The following is a 26457-nucleotide window of genomic DNA, read 5'->3' on the forward strand; positions in this document are numbered from 1 at the left end:
TCATCGTATCATTACTGCACTACAAATTCAGTTTCAGATTGTATCAAAATCAGAATAAGAATCAGTCCTTTATTTGTCCGACAGCGGGGAAGTGTACAGCGTTACAACAGCAAAGGGACAGTGCAGATGAAAGACAAAATAAAATAAGTAGGCTAGCTTATTAAATAGAAGAGCAGCAGTGAACTAGTAGGTAGTAATAACAATAATAAATATAAAATGGATATTGCATATGAGCAGTTTTATCAATGCGTGGCGGTAACGCACCCAAACATTGGTAAAGGTCGTTTTATTTAATTTATTTTAAACCCGTTAACAACACAATGATACAAATAAACAGTAATACTTATATCTTCAATTAAACAAATATACAGTCAAAACTAAATAAAATAAAGTAACATAAACATGCACATGGGAGAACAATCTCACAATTGTATGCTGGTTATTATCGTATTTGTTACTCTAACAAATTAAATGCATGAATGTAACACTTATATAAAGATATAATGACATTCTGTTCAGGCATATTATGCGACGCATTGTTTGGGGTCCTCACTGGAGGCTCGGCGCCAGTCTCCCCGTTAGCAGCAGCAGAAGTAAATACGAGTGACATTTAGTGAAATACTCTGTGAAATCAAGTATTTAAGGACATTTGGATCCTTGGTTATCCAACAATGAATATAGATCTGCTTGGTAAATAATATATTTTTTTACTTTGTTTGAAATAAATCTTACTTTTCGTTCATCGGTAGCGATGTATAGCTACTTGTTATGGTTAGCATTGTACGTTAGCCTAGCATGTTAACATCAACCGAAACGAGTCAAATAAAAATTAAAATACATTTATTAGTAGAATCACAGCTAAATTCTGTTATATTTGTTCCTAAAGTATCGTCTGATTCTGCATGTAAACGTTGGTTTTAAAGGTAGAAGCAGTTAAGTGTTGCTGTTAGCCAACGTTAGCCTCCGGTACATTGTCTCTTACTGTGTTTGAATGAAATGTTTCTTTATGGGAAAGTGCAGACCGTCACCTTATGTTGTATTAATGATGTAATACTTATATTACTTATTCCAAAAAGGCTACGAAGCTCTTAACGTTATTAAGATAATGGGGAGATACAAAACAATACACATCTGGTCCATATGTCAGGGAGAAACGTTACTGTTAAAATAATAAACAATCACAAATGCAAAAAAACAGTTTTGGAATCAAATTAGAATTTTATTTAAATCTTTGAGAAACTTTTAGTTAAGAGTGTTTTAATATTTTATTTTCCTCCCTTAATATCACAAGACAGAAGTCTGCTTACTTGAATCAAAGTATAAATATAAAATAAAAAACATCAGGGCTGTAATGTCTCCCAGGAGAGTGACAGTATTTTAAATGCTTTTCTGTTACAGGGATTGTTTGATTTTAAAGCAGAAGTATGCTGATGTAGAATTTAATTGAGACAAAAGTCTTGTATGCGTATCTAGTGCAGGTTTGATCATTTCTAAACATGCTGTTTAAAAACTATGTAAAAAATGGTAGATTGTAGAAAAGCAGTGAGATTGTACTTATTTCTGTTCTGTTAGAGCTGCTAGTATGATGTCTAGTATCTGTTTTATAACTTTAAACAGTGAAAGACAGCTGAGCCATATTATTTCTTAAGTTTCTCTAATTCTTCTTCTAAATTGAATTTCTTGAAGCAACTTCAGACTCAGTGAAAAAACACTGAATTGTTTCTGATATTAAAGGTTTATTTCTGGTCTTGTTGGTGAAGGATACAGAATATCTGAAGTATTTTATGCAATTGAATTAACAGTTAATATTCTCCCGAGTTTATTAGCAGATATTTGGAGTGATCTGATTTCAGTCCTTGGAAATAAGTACACATTCATAGTTTTTCCTTTTGTTTAGACTCTAGGACAAGTTTAAAGTTATCTTGTAAATTGGCCGCTTCACCTTTTTTGTTGGCAAATTCTTTTATGTAAATATTGGGTTGTTTTTTTCTCTTGTAAATGTCCATACAGTTCTTTCTTATTAATAACTGGCTCAGACTTTGGATTAAACTTGAAGATTTCTCTCACTTTACTCATGGATAACTTCCTGCTTCTTTCTGGTGAATATTCAATTTAATTGTTTAAAGTTTTCCATTTCTATCTTGACATTCTCAATAATATTTATTTGTGTATTTGTTATAAATATCTGACTTTATTTTCAGTCTCTGTTAAAATAAATACATCCTTGACTACTGCTATTCTAAGGCTCTGCTGTAGCACACAGAGTGTGTGTGTGTTGTGTTTCTGAGCCGGCTGGCACTTCAGTACATCCTGTATTTGGGTTACTTTGTTTAAATGTTTGTCATCACTGCTTTTTCGTTATTCCTCTCCTAGAATCGTTCGGGCAGAACTACCCAGAGGTAAGACACCAGCTCTTAGCACAATACATGAGCGTGTTAGAAGCCCGGGGTAATATTTGTGCACCGAAAATGATCGAAACACTAATACACAAGGAGGTTGGCCGTGTTGCTTCGTTGTGTTTGTGTATTGTTTTAGGAGGCAGATGGCACCCTGGACTGCATCAGTATGGCCCTCACCTGCACCTTCAACCGCTGGGGCACCCTGCTGGCTGTGGGCTGCAACGACGGCCGCATCGTCATCTGGGACTTCCTCACACGGGGCATCGCTAAAATCATCAGCGCCCACATCCACCCGGTCTGCTCTTTATGGTGAGACACATCACATTCAGGCACATCCACTTTGTATCTGCTCCATCCTAGAAGACATCCACACGTCATGTCCAGTTTGAATTAAAGAATGCTTTGTATGTGTGCGTGTGCAGCTGGAGTCGAGACGGCCACAAGCTGGTGAGTGCCTCCACAGACAACATTGTCTCGCAGTGGGACGTCCTGACTGGAGACTGTGACCAGAGGTTCCGCTTCCCCTCACCCATCCTGAAGCTGCAGTGCCACCCCAGAGACATGTGAGTGCGCTGACAGCATCTGTGTGTCGCAGTTACACCTGATGTGTTCGACTGCTGGTCAGATAACCATGATCAGCAACATCGCAGGATTGTGCCAGTTTAATTTGTCTTGATCAGTTAAGTTGACCCCGGTGCATCACTCGTGTTAATGCATATGCCTTAAACTTCAGGTTTTGATCCCACGGCCACTACAGCATGAAACCATGCTTTATATTATATCAGGCTTTTAATCTAGAGCAGGCTTGACCAAAGTCCGGCCCGGGGGCCAATCACGGCCCGCGGTCAGATTTCACACGGCCTGCAGCAAACAGAATAAATCTTTAAAATGCAATTCCTCCTTTCACCGCGTGGTGGCAGCACCACTCTAAGGGGCCTTACACATACTGCGCTTTAAGCACAAACACCATCCGGCTCTGTAACGGCTTTTCTGTGAACCCTTCGATGCTCATTGCTACCATGGCGACTGCCAACAAAAAGAGGAAGGTTGATGTGATCACTATTTACAGTGAAAAGCCAAAAGCAGTTAATATATGCACTTAGACTTCTAGCACTCGATATTAAACTCTTGAATAAGATGTGGCTATAGTAACAACACACTTTGTTTGTGTTTTAGGGACAAGGTGCTGGTGTGTCCCATGAAGTCGGCCCCGGTCCTGCTGACTCTGTCAGACTCCAAACATGTTGTCCTGCCGGTGGACGACGACTCAGACCTCAATGTAGTGGCGGCCTTTGACAGGCGGGGGGAGTACATCTACACTGGCAATGCCAAAGGAAAGGTCAGACAAAACTTTATACACACTGCACCTTCCCACCACATCCCTGCATTTCAAGACTGCACGCAAGTAAATACGAGTTTTATAGGAAAGAGATCTCTGTGCTTATGTTATACGTGTAGAAATAGAACATTTCCTGTGGTCAAATCTAAAACACAAGCAGATATCAATGCAGGACAATAACTCCTCCACATGTACGGCACCAAATCTCACGTGAGTTGTTGTTCAGAAGAAATAACGGTTGAATGAGAATCCAAACATTTGTACATTTCTCTGTACTCACATTTTACACCCCAAGATTCTTCTGTGTTCCTTCACCGTCACGTCTCTGTTGTTGCAGATCCTGGTGTTGAACACAAACAATCAGGAGCTGGTGGCTTCCTTCAGAGTGACGACCGGCACCAGCAACACCACTGCCATCAAATCAATTGAATTTGCACGGAAGGGCAGGTGAGAGGCAACAGGAGGTCTTTGGGTGGATAAACACAGTCTGAACTACACCATCTACCCATTCAACATTAGGATCCAGTCCGTTTGGGGTTCTCCTTGTTCGGTGCAGGGTTATTATCATAAACTAGAATGAGAATAAGCAGTGAGAAATATTGTCGTAAACAAAACCTTTCCTGTTTTCTGTGAAGCTGCTTCCTCATCAACACAGCAGACAGGATCATCAGGGTGTACGACGGCAGGGAGATACTGACCTGTGGCCGAGACGGTGAGCCTGAACCCCTGCAGAAGCTACAGGACCTGGTCAACAGGTGTGTGTGTGTGTGTGTGTGTGTGTGTGTGTGTGTGTGTGTGTGTTGGGAAAGTGTCTTTTCTTCTGATCTGTTTTTTCATGTCTTTTCAGGACTCCGTGGAAGCGCTGCTGTTTCTCCGGCGATGGCGAGTACATCGTGGCCGGTTCAGCCAGGCAGCACGCCCTCTACATCTGGGAGAAGAGCATCGGCAACCTGGTGAAGATCCTTCATGGAACCAGAGGAGAGCTGCTGCTGGACGTCGCTGTAAGGATGTCAACTCTGAAATTGTAGTTTATAGAGGTTTAAAGATTGACACTTCACGTCTTTGTATTTTCAGTTATATTGAGAAATGTGACATTAACCCATCTCTCCTCCGACCTCTGTCCAGTGGCATCCTGTCCGTCCCATTATCGCCTCCATCTCCAGCGGAGTGGTGTCCATCTGGGCTCAGAACCAAGTGGTAAGTAGACCGTGACAGTAAAGGATGTACACAAGTGAACATGGTGACAGGTCTCTCGTGTTTCTGATCTGGCTCCATGTTCAATATTATGGTCAATTCTTTAGCCTTTAATGAAGCATCACTACCAGCGGAGTTGTAAAACGGTGTCGTGGTGCGAGCGATGTGTGACTGGGGGGGTTTGTCTGCAGGAAAACTGGAGCGCTTTTGCTCCAGACTTTAAAGAGCTGGATGAGAATGTGGAGTACGAGGAGCGAGAGTCCGAATTCGACATCGAGGACGAAGATAAGAGTGAACCAGAGCAGACAGGTAGACACACACACACACACACACACACACACACACACACACACACACACACACACACACACACACACACACACACACACACTGTACAGGACAAAACCCTGGTTAGAAGAAAACATGACGATGGTTTTTAAGCACAGTTGTTGTTGTAAAGCTTTGCGTCTCAGACATGAACCTTTTGCTCGTGTTACAGGTGCAGACGCTGCAGAGGATGAAGAGGTGGACGTCACCACCGTTGATCCCATCGTTGCTTTTTGCAGCAGGTGAGAAACAATGAACCGGTTTACTTCAGCGGTGCAAAGGTTCCCTGTGATCTGATCCATGTCATCCTAAACTCATCCCTGGACCATCATAACATTTAAGCAGTGGAGGAGGAAGTATTCAGATCCTTTACTTAAAGTACTAATACCACACTGTAAATACTGTTACAAGGAAAAGTCCAGCATTCAAAATGTTTCTGTATGTGAGTACAAACAGGAAAATGTATTTTAAGTATTAAAAGTACAAATACTTCACATTTCTACTTAATGTACTCGAGTAAATGTACTTAGTTACATTCCACCGCTGCCTTTGAGTCTCAAGTATCATAAGTGAGAACTAGCCTGACTCAAATCTGTGTGTCCTGTAGTGATGAGGAGCTGGAGGACTATAAGGCCCTGCTGTACCTGCCCATCGCCCCCGAGGTCGAAGATCCAGAGGAAAACCCCTTCGGCCCCCCGCCGGACGCCTCGGTCCAGACCGCCACACCAGAGGAGGCGCTGGCCGCCGGCGACAAGAAGCAGCGGCAGCCTTCATCTGAAGGAGGCCCGGCCAAGAAGAAGGCTCGCACCACCACCATCGAACTGCAGGGGGTGCCCAGTGACGGTGAGAGAGGGGAACACGATGCAATGTCCGGGTCGGGTTTATATGTTGGATACATTTTCAGATACTAGCCAGGGCCATTTCCTCAAAGTGCAGGGACAGTCTCGTACGGGAGACGCTGTTTTCTGATCCGTCTGTGCATCGACTGAAATATTTCAGCACGAGACAGATACAGGAAATTGACTCTCGGTGCGCCGACTCCTTTCTAAACCGTCTCTGACGATACGCATCATGATTTGATTGTGTCTTTTGTCTTACTGTGAAGAGCTGAACTGATTCCCTGGTTTCCCTCCTCAGAGGTGCACCCCTTACTGGGAGTGAAGGGCGATGGCAAGTCTAAGAAGAAGACCGCAGGTCGGCCCAAAGGCTCCAAAGGTAAAGACAAAGACTTCCCCTTCAGGCCCAAGCCCTACAGGGGCGAGCGGCCCTCCTTCCCCGTGGAGGCCCTGGGCAGCTCTGGCCCAGGAGGAGGAGGAGGAGGAGGAGGAGGAGGGATGAAGGGCAGGGCAGAGGGGGGCCTGGCCACAGGTAAGCACGCCACCGCCCCTGCTGCTCAGCTGGTCTGACACCTCACCAGCCCCACCTGTCTCCAAGGCAACCCCCCCCTCCCTGTACTGCTTCCACCCAACACAGACCCCCACCCCCCCACCACCACCCCCAACCCACACAGCTCACTGACAGAGACCTGCATGTTGTAAAGCCACAGTCTGGAGGTCAGATTAGATCTGGTGCAGTCTGAGAAGATGGATATCACAAAGAAATGATGAGTCAGCTCTTAAACAATGACAAACATATTAATGTCACGGGAGGAAAGTTTCTGTAATTATGTTTATTTCACTTCAATGAGGACTTAAAAATATCTGTTTATTACACGATGTTTTTATACAATATTTATTGTTAGTATGAATTCCATTTAAGTATCGGACACTCGTCTCCTTCGTCTCATCTATCTGCCAACACTGTGACCAGTTTTGATTCTTGTATAATATTTAAGTAATGATGAATACAGTTATTCTCTACCTTACAATCTTACAAGATAAAAGTTTTTAATTTGAGCTGGACGTCCTGCAGTAGCTGGTTCTAGGGTTGAATTCTTGCCCATTTTCTGTGACAAATACTTTCTGTGTGTGTGTGTGTGTGTGTGTGTGTGTGTGTGTGTGTGTGTGTGTGTGTGTGTGTGTGTGTGTGTGTGTGTGTGTGTGTGTGTGTGTGTGTGTGTGTGTGTGTGTGCACTGAAACAAAGACAGATATAGAGATAAGAAATCTGCTGTGTGGGAGCTCCAGCCTTGAAGTTATGTAATAGTAATAAGAGGGATATATTTGGGCCAATCTCTCACCTGCAGATGTTAAATCATGATATTTCTACAATTCTGTTGACGTTAATTAATTGAAACTTTGTAAAGTTCTCCATGAGCAGAACTGTGATTGTTGTGCACATAAATCAGCAGCAGACGCAGCAACCACACACACCTTCTTCAGGAAATGCAGATATTCTAGTTTTTTAATTGAAATTTGTGGGACATTAAATGTATTGATGTGATTCTCTGTGTTTGAATTGTAAGGAAGTCAGATGAGAGTTAGCTGACGGGTAACTGTAAGATGCAATTGTTGAATCTCTCATCAGCAGCTGATGGGCTCGAAGGCAAGACGCTCTGAAAGTCCTGCAGAGAACAACCGTTTGGGTTTCATGCTGCATGAAGTAAAGACATTTGATCCATCACACCGAGTCTGTAATTCTTAAGGGAACTAACAACTCTTAATATTTTAGAAGAACTTCTCCGACACATTAGAGCTGAACCGCCGTGTGATTAGTAACACGCTGAATTAACAGTGACTCCTCTTGAGTGTCATCCCTCCAGACTGTGGCTTTATGACCGTATCACCGCTGCTAACCTCAGCCTCGCTCTGACTAATTCATTGTCGTTTGGTGAAGTTGGATCGTAGTTGGCAGATGCGTGTTGACGTGGCTAACGGTGGGATGGTGCAGTTTGTTTCCCCTGCGGGCTATCTGGCTAGTCTACATCTACTTCCTGCTTGACCTTTGACCCTCCTGCTCCGACTCCCACCTCTCTCCCTGGGCTTGTCATGTGACATGAACGTACATGTGTCTGTAGCCGCGCTGCTCAGGTCCTGTCTTTTCTGTGTGTGTGTCCGAGAGGTCAGAACTCATCCTACTTTGAACTTTGATCAAAAAGACTGTAACCTAACAGCTACATTATCCATGCAGGTGTGCAGTATAAAAGATTAATAAGCCATTATGTTCAGGACTACGTTATTAAAAATAGGACCAACGCATATTGATAGCACACTGGTGACATCAGTGTGCATCTTATGTCTTTTCCTAACCATGACCTTGATGAAAAACGTCCCAAGGTCAAGGAAAGACGTGAAGAAGGACTTTGTAATTACACTGTAGCGGATGTTTTTACATTTATTTTTTAAGCAACTTTATTTATAACAGAAAATTAGTACAGTGACAAACCCTAACCCTCCTAAGAAGGAGGTTTACAATTTATCAATAGTGGAAAAATAAATGCCATATTGACGGTATGCATACTATGCTAAAGGAGATAAGAAAGGAAGCTTCTTTTCTTAGCATTTAGAGAACACGAACAGCTCGTATCACGGCTGCCACTCATACTCATGGGTCATTTCACTCAGTCATTTCGACCGCAGCCCACATCTTTGTGCAGGCAGTCTTTATGCTAAGCTAAGCTAATCACTTCCCAACTCCAGCTCCGTACTTAAGACACACAGACATGATTGATATCTGTGTGAGCATCTCCCTCAGAAAGAAAGAGAAAAAGTACTATTCCTTTAATTTAAATGTATTCTGAAGCACCATTATCACCTAATGGCCAATTATGTATTCTGTAACTCCTCTGCTGTCAATGAAACTCAACACTTCCTGCAGAGATTTTCACAATAAAAGCCTTTCCAGCCGCTTAAAACATCTGAAGGAAATGTCAAGTTTTATTCGTAGTAGTTTAACAGCAATACAAAAATGGCATAGTAGAAGTTATTGGAATTAAGTGGTGAATGAAGAGAGTATTAGTGTAAACAGTGTTTTCAGTGGTGAGTATGACAGGCCTCTGTTTTTTTACCTGGCCTTTATTAGCTTCTAGTATATGGCTATTATTTGAGATTATTCGCTGTTAGAGAGTTTACAGTAGCTAATCTAAGGAGAATATTGTGTACACTGTGTTATTGTGCATGCTGTGTCTCTGACGGTGTCTGTGTGCCTCTGCAGGGAGTCTGGTCACGCAGTCGTACAAACAGCATGATCTTGGAGGGATGGACTGATCGCTGCTGTGTAGTTTAGTGAAGAAGCCTCCGACAGACTTAAACAAAGAGACACAAAGCCTGACGTCACGTAACAGACTGTGCGCGAGCAGCCTGTCTGACGTGCAGACTAGTTCGTCACAGGGGAACTCCTCGGCCCGGATCAAAGGAGCCGACAGAGCGCGTGAAGCAGTCGAAGACGTCACAGTCAAGTGTCCTCTGTCTCTGTAGGATTCATCATGTATAGATCACGTGTGTCCTGATAGTGTGTCGTATTCCTTGTTGTTTTTATACGTATTAAAACATTTTGATTTATAAATAATGAGCTGCTGTGTGGTTCTGTGTGCATGCATTAACTCGACTCTAGATCCCGACAGATGTTGATTTATAAAAGGTGGGAAAAGATGTGCGATATAAAGTTCAACGCGTACTAGAGAGATCTGCCTTCTCTCCAGTATACATTATACAATATATAATATAGTTATTTAGACACAAAGACACATAATAATTAGATGATATTCGGCTCGTGGTGCTAAAAGGCGCCAAGAAAGCAACAGCAATGTCTCTAACCAAAAATCATGACCCGGCTACTCAAGATGATCCACAGACCTCGTGAGCAGTTTCATGCAGGGACTACTTTCTCTCTACTGAACTACACCAACGAGTGAGCACGAGCCACTCGTCCATGAGTAGACGCATGCTTCCTTGTGCTATTTTAATTATTGTTATAATAAATGTGGTCTTTAACAATGCATCAGCTTTTATTAGCTTATCATATGTTTTTACTTTCTTTTCTTTTATTCTTTTTTTTTTAAGGAAGTCGTAACCAAAGCTGTCAAATAAATTAAGTATAAGTATAAACTTGGGAAATAAATGTAGGCCTACTTATTTCCCTCCACTGCTCACAGGTAGTTTGAGAAACTAAGCTATTTTCTAAACTGCAATATATGTATAATATTAAAATATGCATTTAATTATACTTTTCCATTACTACTGAGGGACAAACTCTTATTTTTCTCATTTAAATAACGGCAGTACTCACATGATAATTAATCACATGATCTACTGAATGTTTCCGCTTCTGGATCCTCGCACGTCATTGCTGTCAAACGTTCCACCTGTCCAACCCTGACCAATCACAGTGAAGTAGGCGGGACATCAGTGACTAGCGGTAACAGGGAGAGGTCCATCAACGTGTCAATCAAGCAGCCAATCAAGCTGGACAGAATAACACCGGAAATGGCTTAAAAATAAAAGCAACAACCAAACCAAAAGCTTTTTGCTTTAGGAAAAAGTAAAGAAATACTAAGTTGACATAATGTCATACATTTTTAAATATTTAGTGGTTTCATTACAAGATGCATGTGGTGATTGAGTTATTCTGATTCTTAATTTAAAAACAATGTCTTCATAAAAAAAGGAAAGAAAGTCATAATATTACATCGATAAAGTGTTTTTGTCTCAATAGTAGGTATTTTCTTTCTTTTCTTGTGAGATTAAAATTAGCTCACCTTATTGTAATATAACTTTTTCTAATATGACCTTTTCTCACAAAGTGCAACTTCTGCTTGTAATCTGACTTTTTTCTTATAAAGTTACGACTTTCACATAAAACTAATTTAGTCGCGTAATATTATGACTCTTTTTTCTAAATAACACATTTACATGTAATATTTTAAGTATGTCCTCATCAACCTATATTATTTCTTTATTACTTTTTACTTATTAAACTGAGATAGTCTCAAAACATTTTGGCTTTTTCGTAAGAGAAGACATTTTCTTGTAATATGAATTAGTCTTCATAAAACTACAACTATGATTTCTTTTTGTCATGACATTTTTAAAATTATTACCTTCTTCTTGTAATATTATGATCTTTTTAACTTATAAGATTACAACGTTCTTCTCATCCCATGTGTCTTGTTTCAACTTAAAAGCAACAACTTTGTTTTGTAAAAACGAGGGTAAAGATTAAGTATGGCTTGCATCTCATTACAATGTTTGCAGGGCGTGAAAGGAGAATGCAGATTTATCCAGCTCTGTTTGGGTGATTGGGACCATGAGGAGAATTTTCTCTGATGTATTCTTATATTATGATTTGTTCACTTCTAAATTAAGACTTAAATCTCAAAACATTACGATTTATATTTCAACTTTATTTTCCGAAATCTCAAAATGTTCATCTTGTCACGAAACCATAACTTGCAGGGGACATTTAAATTGTAATTTAAGATTCATATCGACTGCTTCAACACTATTTATGTTAACACCCTACCTTTAAACATATGGAAAGTACCTATGTACATTTACTTGAGGTATTGCACTTAATAAACATGACAAATGAAATGACCATTTAACTTATGCTTCATATTTTAGATTCAAATTGCAACTAAAATATGTAAACTTATCATTATATATATATATATATATATATATATATATATATATATATATATATATATATATATACAGTATGTAGAGGGAGGCCTACAACACTATAAGAACGCAGCGATGTAAATGCATCAATTTTGCCAAATTCTGAAAACTAGTACTTAACTTTTACCATTACTGCAAATATGTAAATGTAATATTTGAAAGCAGAACTTTTAGTCAAAAAATCCTCGGACATTGATTAGAGACTTTTATTTTGAAGTCTTAATGAAAAGTCTTATTTTGGTGGTATTTGCCGGGGCCGGGCAGCAGCAGTAGAAGTAAGGCAGTCCTGTGCTACTTCTGAGTTATTGCTAGCCGACGGTAGTACCAGGCGGACTACTTGTATGTTGCCGTGCCGTCGTGTGTTACTTTCTGGGCGTTAACGGGAGCTCAGTGTGTCGTCGTTGGTGTGATGGAACTGGACAAAATGGACGAGAACGAGTGGAAGTATCACGGCGAGGGGAACAAGAGCCTGGTGGTCTCACACGTACAGGTGAGCAGGCTAGGCTAACACGAAGCTACCTCAAGTTCGGCTAAAAGCAGGAGGAGTGTGTACACTTAGCTTTAAGAGGACACACTTTTCTAACGTTAAATATGCTTCAGTTAGGCGTTGCTGTCGATGGAAACTTTAATGTAACTATCTCGAAAACATGTTAATAAGTGAAGGGTGAAAGGTCAACTGCCAGGATTTTTATTTTTTTAACGTTAGCTATAGTAGTTACCATTAGCCTGTGTTTGCTAGCTTAGCCAGGCTTGCTAGTCAAGAGTTCAAATGAGACCAATCAATACAAAAAAGATTGTTATACAGTGACAACAACGCTTAAAACCTCCACTAATGTTTAGAAATAGCATTTAGATTCATGTCCAGTCAAAGTAAAGGACTGACTGTGTGTTATTGAGTCACAACATGTCAGATGTAACAGGCTTCTGGGGAGCTAATGTAGCCGTTAGCTTCCCAGTGACTGCTGGGAGTCAACACTGTCTAACGGGACCTGCCTGTTAGCTGAGGCAGACCGTTAAGACTTTAACTCACTTCCACGCAGGTTAATCCGGCGCTGACAGACCCTGCCACCCCCCTGCCACCACCCGGGCAGGGTGGGGAGCACTACATGCCCCTCACCGACTGTGGGAAAGTCTCATACACGAGACTGGTCTGGTCATGTTGAGCAACCGGCGACATGTTATATTATGAGAGCGTGACATCACAGCCACGATGTTGTAATCTGCTCAGATGTCCAGCTTTCTTCGGATTTAGATTGTTTACATTAATTTAATATATGTTCTATAGGGCTGGGCAATAATTCGGTGTTGCTGTTTACTAACTTTAAATGAGTTAAATGTACCTGCCTCTTAGTCCCGAGAGCAAAACGGTACAACTGAACACCTTACTATAACACATATTGTTCTACAAACCCTTTTTGTTTTTGGTGTCTGATGTTTGTTACTTACCCTACCCTTCTCTCATGTCGCTACTTTGTTGGTGTTTAAGGGAGAATGCTAATTTTAGCTAACAGGTGTTAGATGATGAGTGAGAGGTGACCAAACCTTGTCCAAATATGGAAGCGTGTCCATAAGAGTGCATCTTATTTCTTCTAAATGAGGTGTTTATAAGGCACATCTTTGTAGAAGAGACTTATTTCTTTCTCCAGTGCATGAGGAGCAGTTTCTTTCTTTCTAGGACAGGAAACATTGCTGGGTGTTGCTTAATTTGAGCTATTCCTAGAATAATTTGGTTCTGTTTCTTGCTAGATTTGATATAATTTGGATATTCATTTCAAAATATTGATTCAGTAGCCCTTTTTTCACTGGACAATTTAAGTGTTAACTATTGTCTAAACACAAGCAGTCCTACAAGAACTTAAAATGCAGTCTAAAACTGGCAATATTGTCATTTAAATCAGCAATTACATGATCAGAAACTTCAGTTAACTGTTGATACTTAATGCAACAGACACATTTCGACAGACAAAAAGATTCTGTGCTCTATCGAGTCAGAGCTTTGTCAGAAGTCGGTGTGAACCTACATTGCGACACTTATTATAAACATGTTTGTTTGTTTTTCATTGTTGATGTTATCATAACTTTGCATAACTGAAAGCATACAGCAATTTAAGTTTTAGTGTTGGAATATTCTCTTTGCTTTACAGATTACAATAACTAATTTGTTAAATAACTTGCGTTAGTTTTAAGTTTAACGAGGTTTGTATAATGTTTTTTTAAACCTGTATGCAGATGGAGGACAAACCCCTAAGGCAGTGAAAGTATCACTATGACAACAGAGTCGCAGGATACACGAGATAATTACATGTAAACATACACCCTCTTAGTCAGACTTTGAATTTCATTATTTTGACTAAGTTGACCCTAGAAGTTTAAATCCAGTCACTTTCCATTTGACTGTAAAATATAGACTATTTCAAAGCTGTAAGAAAAAACTTTCCACGCAGCCACTGCCCAACAAAGATGTGTCACCAATACACTTAACATCGCTGAGGCCTTGAGACGTATTACTGAACTACTAAATGCTATTGTTGCACATGAACACAGAATTCCTGCATAACCTGATGTCTCTGAACTATGTGTGCGCACTCACTGCTCAAAGATTAGGGCCGGACCAAATAGTTAGAATTTCATAACGTTGACATTCAAAGTCTAAATCAACTTGCGCAGCTTCTTTTTTTTGCATCTCTATTTATTCTTTTTAAACCCGGGATTTAGCACAGTTGCAGATAAAGATGAGATTACAATAATATATGTATTATATTGTTATTATTAGACTCCAGTGGTGGCTGCGTGGGATTGTTTCTGACTCGTGCGATCTGAACATTTCCAATAACTCCGTTGTAAAGTCAAAATGTATTGAAAAAAGATTAACGTTATCATTTCCAAAATTCCCGACATGTTTTTATCTAAAGAAATAATCTGTTACAATCCATATTTGTTGGTGTTAATCCGTTCAGAAACATCTGTTTGAGCTTGATTTTTCATTTTTTCTTTTTCAAGGCTGGTGATGAAATAAATAAAATAACACGACAACTTTATTCCAAAACCAATAAGTTTGAATGTAAAAAAGTTAAATTCAGTACGGCTCTTTTAAAACAAACTAATATCTGTTCTGTCGTCATATTCCCACATATTTTCTTTACTAACACACGCTGACAGAAGTAGTCCCTGTTGTGTATTCTGTTTGTACCGTCAATACTAGAGACAATCGGAGACACTTGTCCCGACTTGCGGTGGAGTCAGTTTTCCCACGGTGCAGCAGAAACGGTATCAGTATTTTAACCAACCTCCGGAATCTCTTAGAGATGTTCCTGGGTTGCTCCTGCTCAGTAGTTCAGGTGTGAGTCCAGGTCTGTCCCGTGCGTCCACTGATCCTAACAGACTTTCTCTTCTGTTCTTGCAGCTTTCCAGAGTTCTACGCCTGCTCAAGTATCCAGCCGAGGACTCAGAAAACCCACCACAGGTAAATATGAGTCGGTGTGTGAAACTAAAACCTGGTCCGACTCGCTGCACAGTTGCAACATTTTTGCTCAAATAAAACACTTTAGACAGTCTCATGGCTGCACCTGAAGACAAACAGGTTTTATAGTAAATAAACCGGCTGTGTGATGTGAGGTTCATGTGAAGAGGAGAAATGTCAGTAATTATAATCCTGGCTGATCCATGACTGAGAAGAGACAACAGATGTTTGATGTCCTGAGGCCTGGATGAAGAGCACACCCGTTAGCATGGAACTTTAGTTTAGTGTAAAGGCTTAGTGCTGCCGTACGGAGCGCCATTTAGTCACAGCTTTGTTTGTCAGTGGAGCAGCATCGGATCATGCATCCTGGACAGATTAGTCCCTGTTCAAAATGTAAACTAAAGTGTATCCCTGCCCAAAGCCTTAATTCAAATGCACTCTGAGCTGCTCATCAGCTGCTATCACTCTGAAGCGGATTATCTTTTAACACCGGGACTAAACCTTTCTGATGCCGTCAAAGATTTGTTTACGTATGTATTGTGAAGACACGGCAGGAAAACAGACATGTATGTAATTCATCAATAACTCCTCTAATATATAGGAACTAACTTTAAAAAACAACAATAGATGAAAAAGCTGTGACGCTGTTGAGCTTCAGGAGAAATCCAGGAGCAGTTTTACAAAACAGTGCGAGTGTGTTAACCAGATAACTCTAGGGTTTGTTGTCAGCTGGGATGACAAATGAGTCATCATTCCTACAGGAGCCCAGTATGGACAAAATAATATGTGGTTATGTCGGAGGATGACGTCTGTGTTTTTAATCGGGGCTACAAAGATCTGAGCAGCTGATTGTTTGTCCAACCAGGAAAACATTTCAACTAGAAGCGCACTCTGAGAGCACAGACCTCCGCCAATGCTGGTAGAATAAGTGAAAGATAATGCATGAATCAACCCTGTGATTTGGATCCCATCCAAACTTGTATGCGTTCTTCCTTGGCCCATGCTACACCCTAACACCAGTTTTCCCGTAATCCTGCTCACAAGCATCAAACGACCCGAACAGACAAACATCACCTCCCTCTCGGAGCACAACGGCAGAACAATCTGTCGGTGAAAGAATCGTAGCATTGTTCCCGACCTCAGGCGTCTCCCACAATCTAAGAGTGAACAGAGTGAAATGGTGATCAGCTGTGTGGGGCTGTTTACTCAGAATCACATGTTGGTGATGGGTTAGTGAAGACGGATAACAAGTGACGACCTTGTGATCCTCTCGGCCCCAGAGAGTTAAAATAACTCGACTCTCAAGTCAAACTTGCTTTTCACCTGCCTGCGTGTTTGTCCTGCAGACGGTGGAGCAGGCCTTCAGACAGGTTCAGAACATTGTTGACTTCAGCTCCAACGTGATGAGCAGCCTGCTGGGAGAGAAGTTCATCCACAGCGGGGTAAGACACTGTTGAAAACGCATTCTAACACTCTGTCAGTATGAACTGCATACTGCCTCCTAAATAAACGACTACCTCTCCGAAACTGACCACATTCTCACCTAAAAATATAAACTTAGTGACATTTTTGGTTCAAAATCTGACATTGTGCTGTCTGAAGAGATGCAATGCATTGTGGGGCAGTTAAGTAAGCTCACGCCACATACTCTAATTTAGTTTACACCCGGGCATCTCTTGCATGTTAATGTTGAGCCTGGCTGGGACAACCAGTGTAAGAAACACGCACTCATCAGGATGGTAAAGGATAACAATGAGTTACAGTGTTGAAGTCTGGGGGGCTTTAGCATATAAACAACACTCCCCGGGTCAGATGGTGCCTAATTTTAGATTTAATTGTAAGATGTAAGTTTAACAGCTCAATGTATTTGTTTGTTCGGAGCAGTATTTACTATCAGAGCCGGCACATTATTACCCACATCATAAAGTGATGAGTTTACTTGCAGTAGAAAACAGAAACGAAGATCAACAGCGGGACTAAAGTGACTGTCTTCTTTCTCTCTACAGGAAGTGGTCAAACTGCCGCTAGAGTTTGTGCGACAGCTGTCAATCAAAGTTCAACATCAAAGACCAGGTAAAACTATTTTAAAATGACTTCTGTGGGAAACATCTGGAACGGAAATCTGTTAAAGTAACATTTCAACAATTTAGACGATATGCTTATGTTTCCTTGTAGAGGGTTAGATGAAATGATATCTGTACGGTCCCGTCAGCGTCACCATGTTGTTCGCTTTTGTAGTTTTTACTTCAGTTTCTGTGCTCAAAAGTTACATATCAATACAAAAACACGAGAATGATGAACTATTACACCGTGCGGACCAAAGTGTCACAGATTGCCTCATTAACGTTATCGGGTTCTCAACTAGCATTGAGTTTATATTTATATCCAAAACACTTTTAATCCGCCATCGTCCTGTCGGTCAACGCTCGTCCTGTGACATGAGACTCCTGCTGCGCTGTACTGCTGCTACACGGAGACGCATGATGACACAAATAAATGTGATTTAAGAAACAATGAAACAGTCTGTAGCTGGACCAGCAAATACCCAACATTATTAAATACAAGAGAATACTTTCAGAGTCACACACACTCACTCACTCACTCACTCACTCACTCGCTCACTCACTCACTCACTCACTCACTCACTCACTCACTCTCACAAAATGGTTGTTCCTGTGTGTGTCAGGCTGGCGCTGTGATAAGGTGATGGACATCTACAGCGGCTGTGCGCTCTGTCTGCCCAACCTGACGTCTCCAGGGCTCCACCAGCCACACACTCCTCCACTCTGCATCGAGATCAAGGTACAACATTATTTTTATTGGATAGTGGCATTGTTTCTTGAAAGAAGAAGAAAACATTTATTCCTAATAAAAAAGCATGTTGTTTCAATTTGAATTTTTGGTAACATTGTAATTAGTTCTGGTTCTAACTTCAGTGTAATCTTTGTAATTAAGCTCCGGGTCTTGTTGAACGTGAAGTTCTGCCTCCTGAGCAGCAGCCACGCTTTCACAAAGCTTTGCCTGTAAATCATTTTCACCCAGACGAACTAAATTAAAACTACAAATCACATGATTCTGACTGTGTGTGTGTGTGTGTGTGTGTTTTTAGCCTAAATGTGGCTTCCTGCCGTACTCCAAACACGTCAGCAGAGATATCAAGACCAAAGTTTGCCGCTTCTGCTTGCACCAACACTACAAGGTAACTGCACCCATGTTACACCACAACTGCACCCACTACACCAACTACTGCACCCACAGCAGCTCCTCATGTTTACTTCACTGTCAGATGCACAAACATCGCCGGTGGCAGTTTATATCTGCTGCTCATTTAAATTCCACCAGTAACTTTATGACAGACAGAAACTAAACTGGTCTGTTGTCTGTCTGTGCTTTCTTTGTCTGTAATCAAATAAAGATTATTTCTGATCAGTACAACTACAGAACAACAAACCTTTTTGTTTCTATCTCTCTCATTGCTCTTCCGTCATCAGGTGGCCATTGGGAAGTGGAAGAGCCGCAGTCTGTACTGTCCTCTAGACCTGTTCTCAGGGTGAGATTTACTACGTGTGAAACTTGTATATCTGTTATACTGTAGTAATGTATTCAACAATAACACTAAATCATACTGTATTAGTATATTAGATATTGAATAAGCAGCTGTACTTGACGTCCTCTGGTTGCTCTCGTGTGCAGGAACAGACAGAGAATGCACTTTGCCATCAGACACCTGATAGAAGAACCGCAGAACAACTTCAAAATATTCAAGGTGAGACACAAGCGCAGCTTTGTTCAGTCACAGCATTAGGTGTCACACTTGATTAAACAGCTGCTCCGGAGGGGAACATAATGAGATGCAGTGTTCACACGTGGCCTCAGCTGTTTTCCAAAATGTGGTAATATTGCCACATTTTTAGTTCCTAAAAAAAAAAAACCACATGAACTTTCCAGTAAACAAACAACTACTTAAAAAACCTTCTAACTACTTATATTTGATGTGAAATTGCGAAAGGCCTGTCGGACACTAGTGGCTCTGTTCGTCCCGACCTCAGGCGACAGAGCTGCCCGCTCCCTCGAGAAACTCTCCCTCCCCAAACGCATCCGCGACTGCACCAATCTGTCCTGGTTCTGATCACATGTTACGATGCTGCTGACGTTATTTATGACCAGATGCAGAACTACAGATGGATCTCTGAACTTCATCTCAGCTTGATCTCAAGTTTTGATTCAGTCTTTTCACTTTGAACAAAAGACATGACGTGTGTGTGTGTGTGTGTGTGTGTGTGTGTCAGGGCGGTCAGTGTGTCTACAGCAGTAAGGAAGGCAGTGACGACTCGATGGACCTGAACTCTCTGCTGCATCATCTCAGACCGTACTTCTTGTACGGAAACAACAGAATCAACAGTCACATGACCAGCAAAGCTCTTCTGAACGACTTCATCCAGGTACAACACACACACACACACACACACACACACACACACACACACACACACACACACACATCTACACAAGTGTAATAAACATATTGCTGTTGTACACACAATGCTGCCTGGTCTCCTAAAAAGGACGTTCCTAGTTGCAGTGTTATCAGTTAGTCTCTTATTTTAAACACTGGATTGAAATGAGATATTTACAAGCTGTATGGATGAGGTGAACTTTTACTTTTTAAATATTATATTATTATATTTATTATTATTCTGCCATCATTGATGTGAAGGGTTAACAGGAGACTCTACGATAGTACAATCTGTCTGAGTGACGACAGCGGCTGCAGAGAGGAAATGAAGCAGGTTTCATTACCTGTATCTAACTTCAGACACGGCTGAAGTCTCATAAGAGAACATCTGTGCGTCTGTAGGTCTTGGTGAACGCCCTGCTGAGTGGTGGAGGAGGAGACGGAGGGGTGACGGACAGACGAGAAGGACGGAGCTTCTGTGAAGCGAGTCTGTTCAACAAGGAGAGGATTCGCCACGGTCAGAAGCTTTTAATTGTGGTTTGAACTCCACTGTGTGATCTTCTGATCGACTAAACGCACAACACGCAGACTGAATAAAGCCGTGCTAATAATGTTTGACTTTACGGTCCTTACAGCAGCAGACACAAACACAACCTTTGATTTAGTGAGGTTTGTTGCGCTGTGAGTTGTAACTAACTTCGTAGAGTTCCTCTCCTACAAAGGTTTCTCTTGCGCAGCAGCATCCGTCAGAAGTGTTTGAAAACCATAAACATTTTGGTCGTAACATTTGATCATGTAAATATATGTAACTGTAAATCTTTCTTTTAAAGTAAACGTTTCTGAAACTGTCTTGTTCACAGGCTCTCAGGGTTTACCCAGCGACAGCGTTTTGTACAGGATTCGTCAGACTCAGATGTTGGACACTCAGGACATCGAAGGACTTTACCCTCTGTACCGCCGAGTAGAGCAGCACCTACAAGACTTCCCCAAGGAGAGGTAATACTCAGACGACAAGTATCCGCTGCAGTAACGCTGTTTATTTACCCTTCGCTTATGAAGAGGCGCTGTCTGGTCTGTGGCATCACTTCCTGTCTGTCTCAATGTCAGAACTCGTCTTCAGATGGACGGGCCGTACAACGAGGCCTTCCTGGAGAAGCTGCAAAAATGTCCGACTGAGGACGACGGCTCCGTGGAGTTCGCTGTTGCCAAGGTGAGCGTGAGAGCCTCGTGTCAGGTTCTCAGCGTGAGAGCCTCGTGTCAGGTTCTCAGCGTGAGAGCCTCGTGTCAGGTTCTCAGCGTGGGGCTCCACGTTTCTCCCAATATCAATACTGTCACTATACACTGGTCTAATCATCCCTACCAACTACAGTCTCAGTATCTAGACTCACGTCTCATGCAACAGACGTGCATCTCACGGGCGTCACGTTAAGTCTTCCCCCCCCCGACAACACGCACGTAAATGGGAGGTTAAACTTTCCTACATTGCTCCAATTGATGTTTTATTACCTTGTTCTTTGATTTGGTCTTTTCTAAATTGTGTAATACTTAAAGTGTCAATCATTTGCACCAGTGTTGATGGGAAACAGATCCGGAGTACTCGCTCGTATCAACGCACAGTTCATCAGCAATATTGCAGTTCCACATTACAAACGGGGAAACTGCTGAAAGTGGGACAGCTGATGACGACATGAAGGTCATGAAGTGGAAGCAATGCTCTGACTCATTAACACTAAATGTTTTCACCCTCTGAACACACACACACACACACACACAGTCGCTCGTCTCACTGCTGTGTGTTTTGACTTCAGGTCCATCAGTACCGCGTCGCCATGACAGCGAAGGACTGCTCCATTATGGTTGCCCTGGTGCCCAGCAGTGAGGAAGAAGAGGATGATGAAGGGTAAGAGTTTAACTGTTTTTAACCTACAGTTATTGAATACATGTAGTTTAGTGTATAAAGAATGAAGAACAAAGTTAATATGGCGAGCACTAAACTGCTCAGTGGGGATGAGAACAGTGAATAATATTTGTCGTCCACTGGAAATGAAAGTTATGATGAGATTTAGCATCATGGTCGCACCATTCATTTTGTGTGTAGTACCAATGAAGTCCACCAGGTGGAGACGGACAGCATATTTAAACTGAACATTACCAACTCTCCTTCCTGTTCTTATATCCCCTCCTCCAGTCAGAGGCAGCTCAGGGACTTCCTCTCCCCCAGACCTCCTGCTTTCTCTTACTCGGTCTCCATCTTGGATCTGGATCCGAAGCCGTTCGACAGCATCCCCCGTCAGCTGCGTCTGGACCAGAGGATCGTCTCGTGCTACCAGAGGACTGGCGCTGCCTTGCCAAAAGGCTCTCTGCCGCCGCACTCTGGCATCTTCACTGCTGCGGAGAGGGAGGACTGCACGCTGCTCTTCCACCCCGTGTGAACGCCTAATAAGAGCCGGACGACCCTGAAGACGAACTGACCGCTGCTTCGTGTTGATGCAGAATCACTTCAGACCAGAGCTGTTCATCCGAATCTATACAGCATCACTTTCTCTTCACTCGGCTCACGTCAAGCAAAATTTAAATATCCAGGAAGTCACCACTAACTCGGACGTTTTAAGCGACTTCCAGATATTTCTGTACTGATTCTAGAGTTATTCGTGGCGACGACTTCTCGCTCCTGTCAGGAGGTGAATCCAAAACGTTTCTCTGCTAGACATGATTCATATTTATTAGAAAACGTACGAGGGGCTTTCTCCCCCCCCCCCCCCCCACTTTAGTGACGAAGGATTCGGATCGACCTCCTGACGGGACATTCTTTTCACGGTTGTCATGGGAACAACATGACAGTTCACGTTCTCTATGGCAACGTTGCTGACGGCAAAGCTCTGAGACAGAAAGAAGAATGAAAGTGATTGAGAGAAAAGCAGGTCGTTGGGCGTCGATGTACGTATGATGTCATTTCCTGAATGTAGGCGGGGCCTCTGGTAGAGGCGGAGCCAATATGTAAGTCCAGGTTGAACTGTAGCGACACAAAGTGCTGCAGGGATGACACGACCCCAACGTGTTGCCGTCACTCTGGTTCCCTCGACAAAACACTGGGATTTAAACTCTGTGGTAAACAACATTTTATATGTTTTGTTCAGCAAGATTTTAACCTTTTGATTCATGAAGTGAAATTCAATCGCCAGAACTTAATACCAAATACAGCGGTCACATGACGCTTACCTCTTTAACAAAAGCGTTTCCTCTTCGAGTGATAAATCTACAAGTTGGAAGGTTTCGGTTACAATAGTTTGCAAAGAGTGCAAAGAGGAAACGCAACGAGGCTGTGAAGGCGCACTAGTGAGTAGATGAGTTTCCGTGTTCGCTGCGATGGCGTTTAATGTCCCCGACAACCTCATTTGCCTTTTTTAAAGACGCGTAAAAGCTTCACATGTCATGAATATTTACTGATAGAACTTAAAACGTTAAAACCTCTTAAGCGTGTGTTAACCACAGACCTTATTTCAGGCATCTAACCATTCAGAAAGTCATCGACTTTGAGGCGAGGGAACCAGAAGGTCACTTCCTGGTTTTAGAACTCATTCCTGCAGCACTCCATGGTAACAGAAGCACTAGTTACCAGAGCTACAGCCACGGAGGAGGGGCTGTGTGAGGCTCAGAGACCGGATGGAGGAGACGGCTGAGATGTTTCGCTTCTGTGCTGGACTCCACGGAGGTTTTCAGTCAAACCCGTCACACTGATGCACTATTTAATTAAGGAGACGAGGTGATGCAGTCTTTCGTTGGGCTGGAAACCTTCAAGCACCCGGTGGGAGGTGAAGCTCCTCCCTGTTTGTTGTTTTTGTTTGACTCCTGTTCGGTTGCTTTGTGAACACAGTCGGGCATTTGTGCCGCGATGTTGAAGGTTTGAATGTTTGTGACTTTACTTTATTTTTTATCAGGGAGGAGAGTCGAGTGTCGTTAAAGGGTCAGTTCACCCAAATAATAACAAAATGAGGTCATAGGGGTTAGTGTCTTCTCCCTCGACTGAAGTCTCTCCTTTTGTCCAGGTGTTGAGATTTCTGCTTCTACAATAGAGTCTTGAACCTGGACAAATAATAAAAAGGAATCTGGATGGCGAGAGAAAACACCCCGTGGCCACTTATTAGGTACACCTGTACACTAATGCAATCCACTACAACAGCCCTGTTTTAAATTATACCTGAATGAAACTTTGAATGTTTTCTGTAGGAGATATTATCTTGACAGGTGTTTCTAATGTTTTGTCCACCTGGTTTACATACACGAGTGCAGAACTCGATATGATCTAGTCCTGTACAACAGAAGGCTAATTAGCTTATGAACATTATGAGAATCGTTTGTTATACATAAGTGACGGCTGTTGTATTGACGTCAGAGCTGTAACGATAACCCTACTAATCAGTCGACCCACAGAATAATAAGCGCGACTATTTCTATAATAAACTGAATGTCTGACACATTTACAGAATTTACTGGGATGGACATTTTTTAAATATTTTCTAACATTTTATAGACTAAATTGGCAGAATTAATCGATAATGAAAATAGTCTTCGTAGTATTGAATGTATACATCTAAATCATTTGAGTGAACTGGCCCTTTAAAGGTCCAGCTGGGACCTCTGACTAAGCAGCCTTTGTAGGGTTCTTCAAGCGAAGATGTTTGTGTCCAGCTGCCTTTTGTTTTTGTTCTGTTGTTGAAAAAAGCACATTATTTTAACTCCTTTTGTTGGAAGAAAAGCAGCAAATAAGTAGTTTATCTAACACTCCTGTGTTTACTTACCTGGTGATATGTAGCTTTGGAAAGGTATGGTTACATTACACTTCAGTGCTCTCTCTTATTCACAATTGGAGCCCAAACTGTCACAGTCTATAAGATACACTGATGCAATGTGTCATCCCACTACCAGCCTTCACTGAACAGAAGACTAATGTGACCGTACACTTGCAGAGCAGGAAGCGCAGCCAGAGCAGAAAGAGCTGCTCTGGGGTAACAGAGAGCTTTGTGCTGCTGCTCCGCTGGTTTTTGTGCCATAAGTGGCTTGTGTGTTCGTCCATGTGCCTAAATGTTCTGGTAGGAGTGGAGGGTGTGTGGTGTGCGTGTGTGCGTGCGTGTGTGTGTGTGACTTTGTTACAGGCTGCGTCCACACACAGCTGATATCTGAGACAAATTCATGTCTGTTTGTTCAGACTGACATCAGATCAGTTTGAGCTGCTGTGGACGCAGCCGTGAACTCTCAGTACCTCAAACTCCTGACGACCTGATCCGAAGCCCAACAGGGTCGTCTGATGTTTGCAAAAAACAATGCATTCAGGAGCGGCTGGGAGGTTTCTGAGGACGTGATGGTGACATCGCCATGAGGAGGCGTCGAGTTCAGATTATCTCGGGTGTTTTGGTCGTCCGGTACAAACCTGTGATTTCCTCTCCTGGTGATCTCATCGTCCTCTCAAACCTGCAGCGCTCGCGGAGGCTTCAGATAAACTGGTAACACTTGACTTCAGTTCCTGTTTACAGTGTCCACTCTCCATCAGCCAATCAAACGTCTGAAAACAAATCGCACTACAAGACTGAACCTCCGACGACAGAGAATCCTTTACACTCCACTCTGCTGCGCTTATCAGCAGCATGTCGGCATCACTGATGTGGTCAGTCGTTCTGTAAATCCAAACACTAACGGTTTAAAAAGACAGATTTCAGCCCTGTCAATCAGAACAGTTTGACCTTTAACCAACCACGTCACCCCCTTTTTGACGGGGGGGAGCGGAGGAGTTAAAGGGCTGGAGGGTGGACCGCCAGTGAACTGAACCAACCACTGGTCGTTCCAACTGTTGAACTAAAAACGCAGCAGGCAGCACGACAGGAACGCAGAGGCTCATGGGAGTTAAGAGGGTGACAGTCGAAGAGTTAAAATTATGATTTGATTTACTTTTGAAAATTTTAAGCAATGTACAAACTTTATGCCAAAGATCGATCACAAATTCTGCAAACTACGTGCACGGATTATTTTCATAATGCTTGTCGTGTGATCGTGAGCGAAAGGAGCCGCAGTTGTGTCTGATCGTTATTCTAGGACTTCACGTTGTCACAGACGCGTCGTCTGGATCTGGAACAAATAGTCGACAGAAAAGGATCAACTATTTTCTTAAAAGTAAGAAGATGCAGAAGATTCTGTTTTCAGCCTGACACATGGAGATGTCCTGCTTTTATATTGTATTAAACTGAATATCTTTTGGTTTTGGACTGACGGGAACATTTGGCTGTTTTCTGACATGTCGCAGGTCGAGCGCTTCATCTCGTTAACTGAAAGGTCATTTCATGATTAGTGTTCTCTTTGGATGACGTGAGATATTTGCGTTTTTAGGTACTTCCGAATTATTAAGTTGGATATATCGGAGCTTTGAGAAGAAAACAAATGTAAATATAATTTTAGTTCACGTCCAGCCACCATCTTTGTGGTTCAGGAAATGCATTAAAATAAAGATTTTATCCGTTTAACAGTTAAAGTTTTGGTTCAGATCGTTAGATTTAATTTAACGAGGGTACTAAGATAAGACGGACACAAACTGGGGCTCAAACCAGAGCTGCTACTTACAAAGTAATTCCCTTTAAGATTACAGGACAGCTGTTTGTCCTCCCGACATGTGAGCTGCAGTCTGATTGGTCGGTTGCCTCTGCCTGCTGCCTGAGCGTCGGCCTGCAGAAACATC

General features: G+C 42.1%; 2 protein-coding genes across 5 annotated transcripts; both read left to right on the top strand.

Annotated features, from left to right (window-relative positions):
* The first annotated feature begins 519 nt into the window (after nt 1–519).
* Nucleotides 520–9703, top strand: LOC115008316 (retinoblastoma-binding protein 5-like). Of its 4 annotated transcripts, none has more exons than XM_029431851.1 (15): nt 536–690; nt 2011–2099; nt 2374–2399; nt 2536–2708; nt 2822–2962; nt 3576–3738; nt 4076–4185; nt 4374–4493; nt 4586–4739; nt 4864–4935; nt 5124–5241; nt 5432–5501; nt 5867–6102; nt 6397–6627; nt 9350–9703. In XM_029431851.1, the coding sequence occupies exons 2-15, from the start codon at nt 2075–2077 to the stop codon at nt 9400–9402; spliced, it is 1692 nt and encodes a 563-aa protein (XP_029287711.1). In that variant the 5' UTR covers nt 536–690; nt 2011–2074; the 3' UTR covers nt 9403–9703. The 4 variants fall into 4 exon arrangements, with proteins under 4 accessions (XP_029287712.1, XP_029287714.1, XP_029287711.1 ...); XM_029431853.1 differs by having other exon boundaries at nt 6397–6474; XM_029431852.1 differs by lacking the exon at nt 2011–2099 and having other exon boundaries at nt 520–690.
* Nucleotides 9704–12092: 2389 nt separating this feature from the next.
* On the top strand, nt 12093–22359 carry LOC115007737 (inositol-pentakisphosphate 2-kinase-like). Its single transcript, XM_029430691.1, has 14 exons — nt 12093–12307; nt 15221–15280; nt 16624–16719; nt 17284–17350; nt 17964–18079; nt 18387–18476; nt 18769–18827; nt 18971–19043; nt 19567–19719; nt 20136–20250; nt 20594–20729; nt 20841–20943; nt 21542–21633; nt 21922–22359. The coding sequence occupies exons 1-14, from the start codon at nt 12227–12229 to the stop codon at nt 22163–22165; spliced, it is 1485 nt and encodes a 494-aa protein (XP_029286551.1). The 5' UTR covers nt 12093–12226; the 3' UTR covers nt 22166–22359.
* Nucleotides 22360–26457: the final 4098 nt, after the last annotated feature.

The sequence above is a fragment of the Cottoperca gobio genome, chromosome 5, assembly GCF_900634415.1.
Source record: "Cottoperca gobio chromosome 5, fCotGob3.1, whole genome shotgun sequence".
Lineage (NCBI taxonomy): Eukaryota > Metazoa > Chordata > Actinopteri > Perciformes > Bovichtidae > Cottoperca > Cottoperca gobio.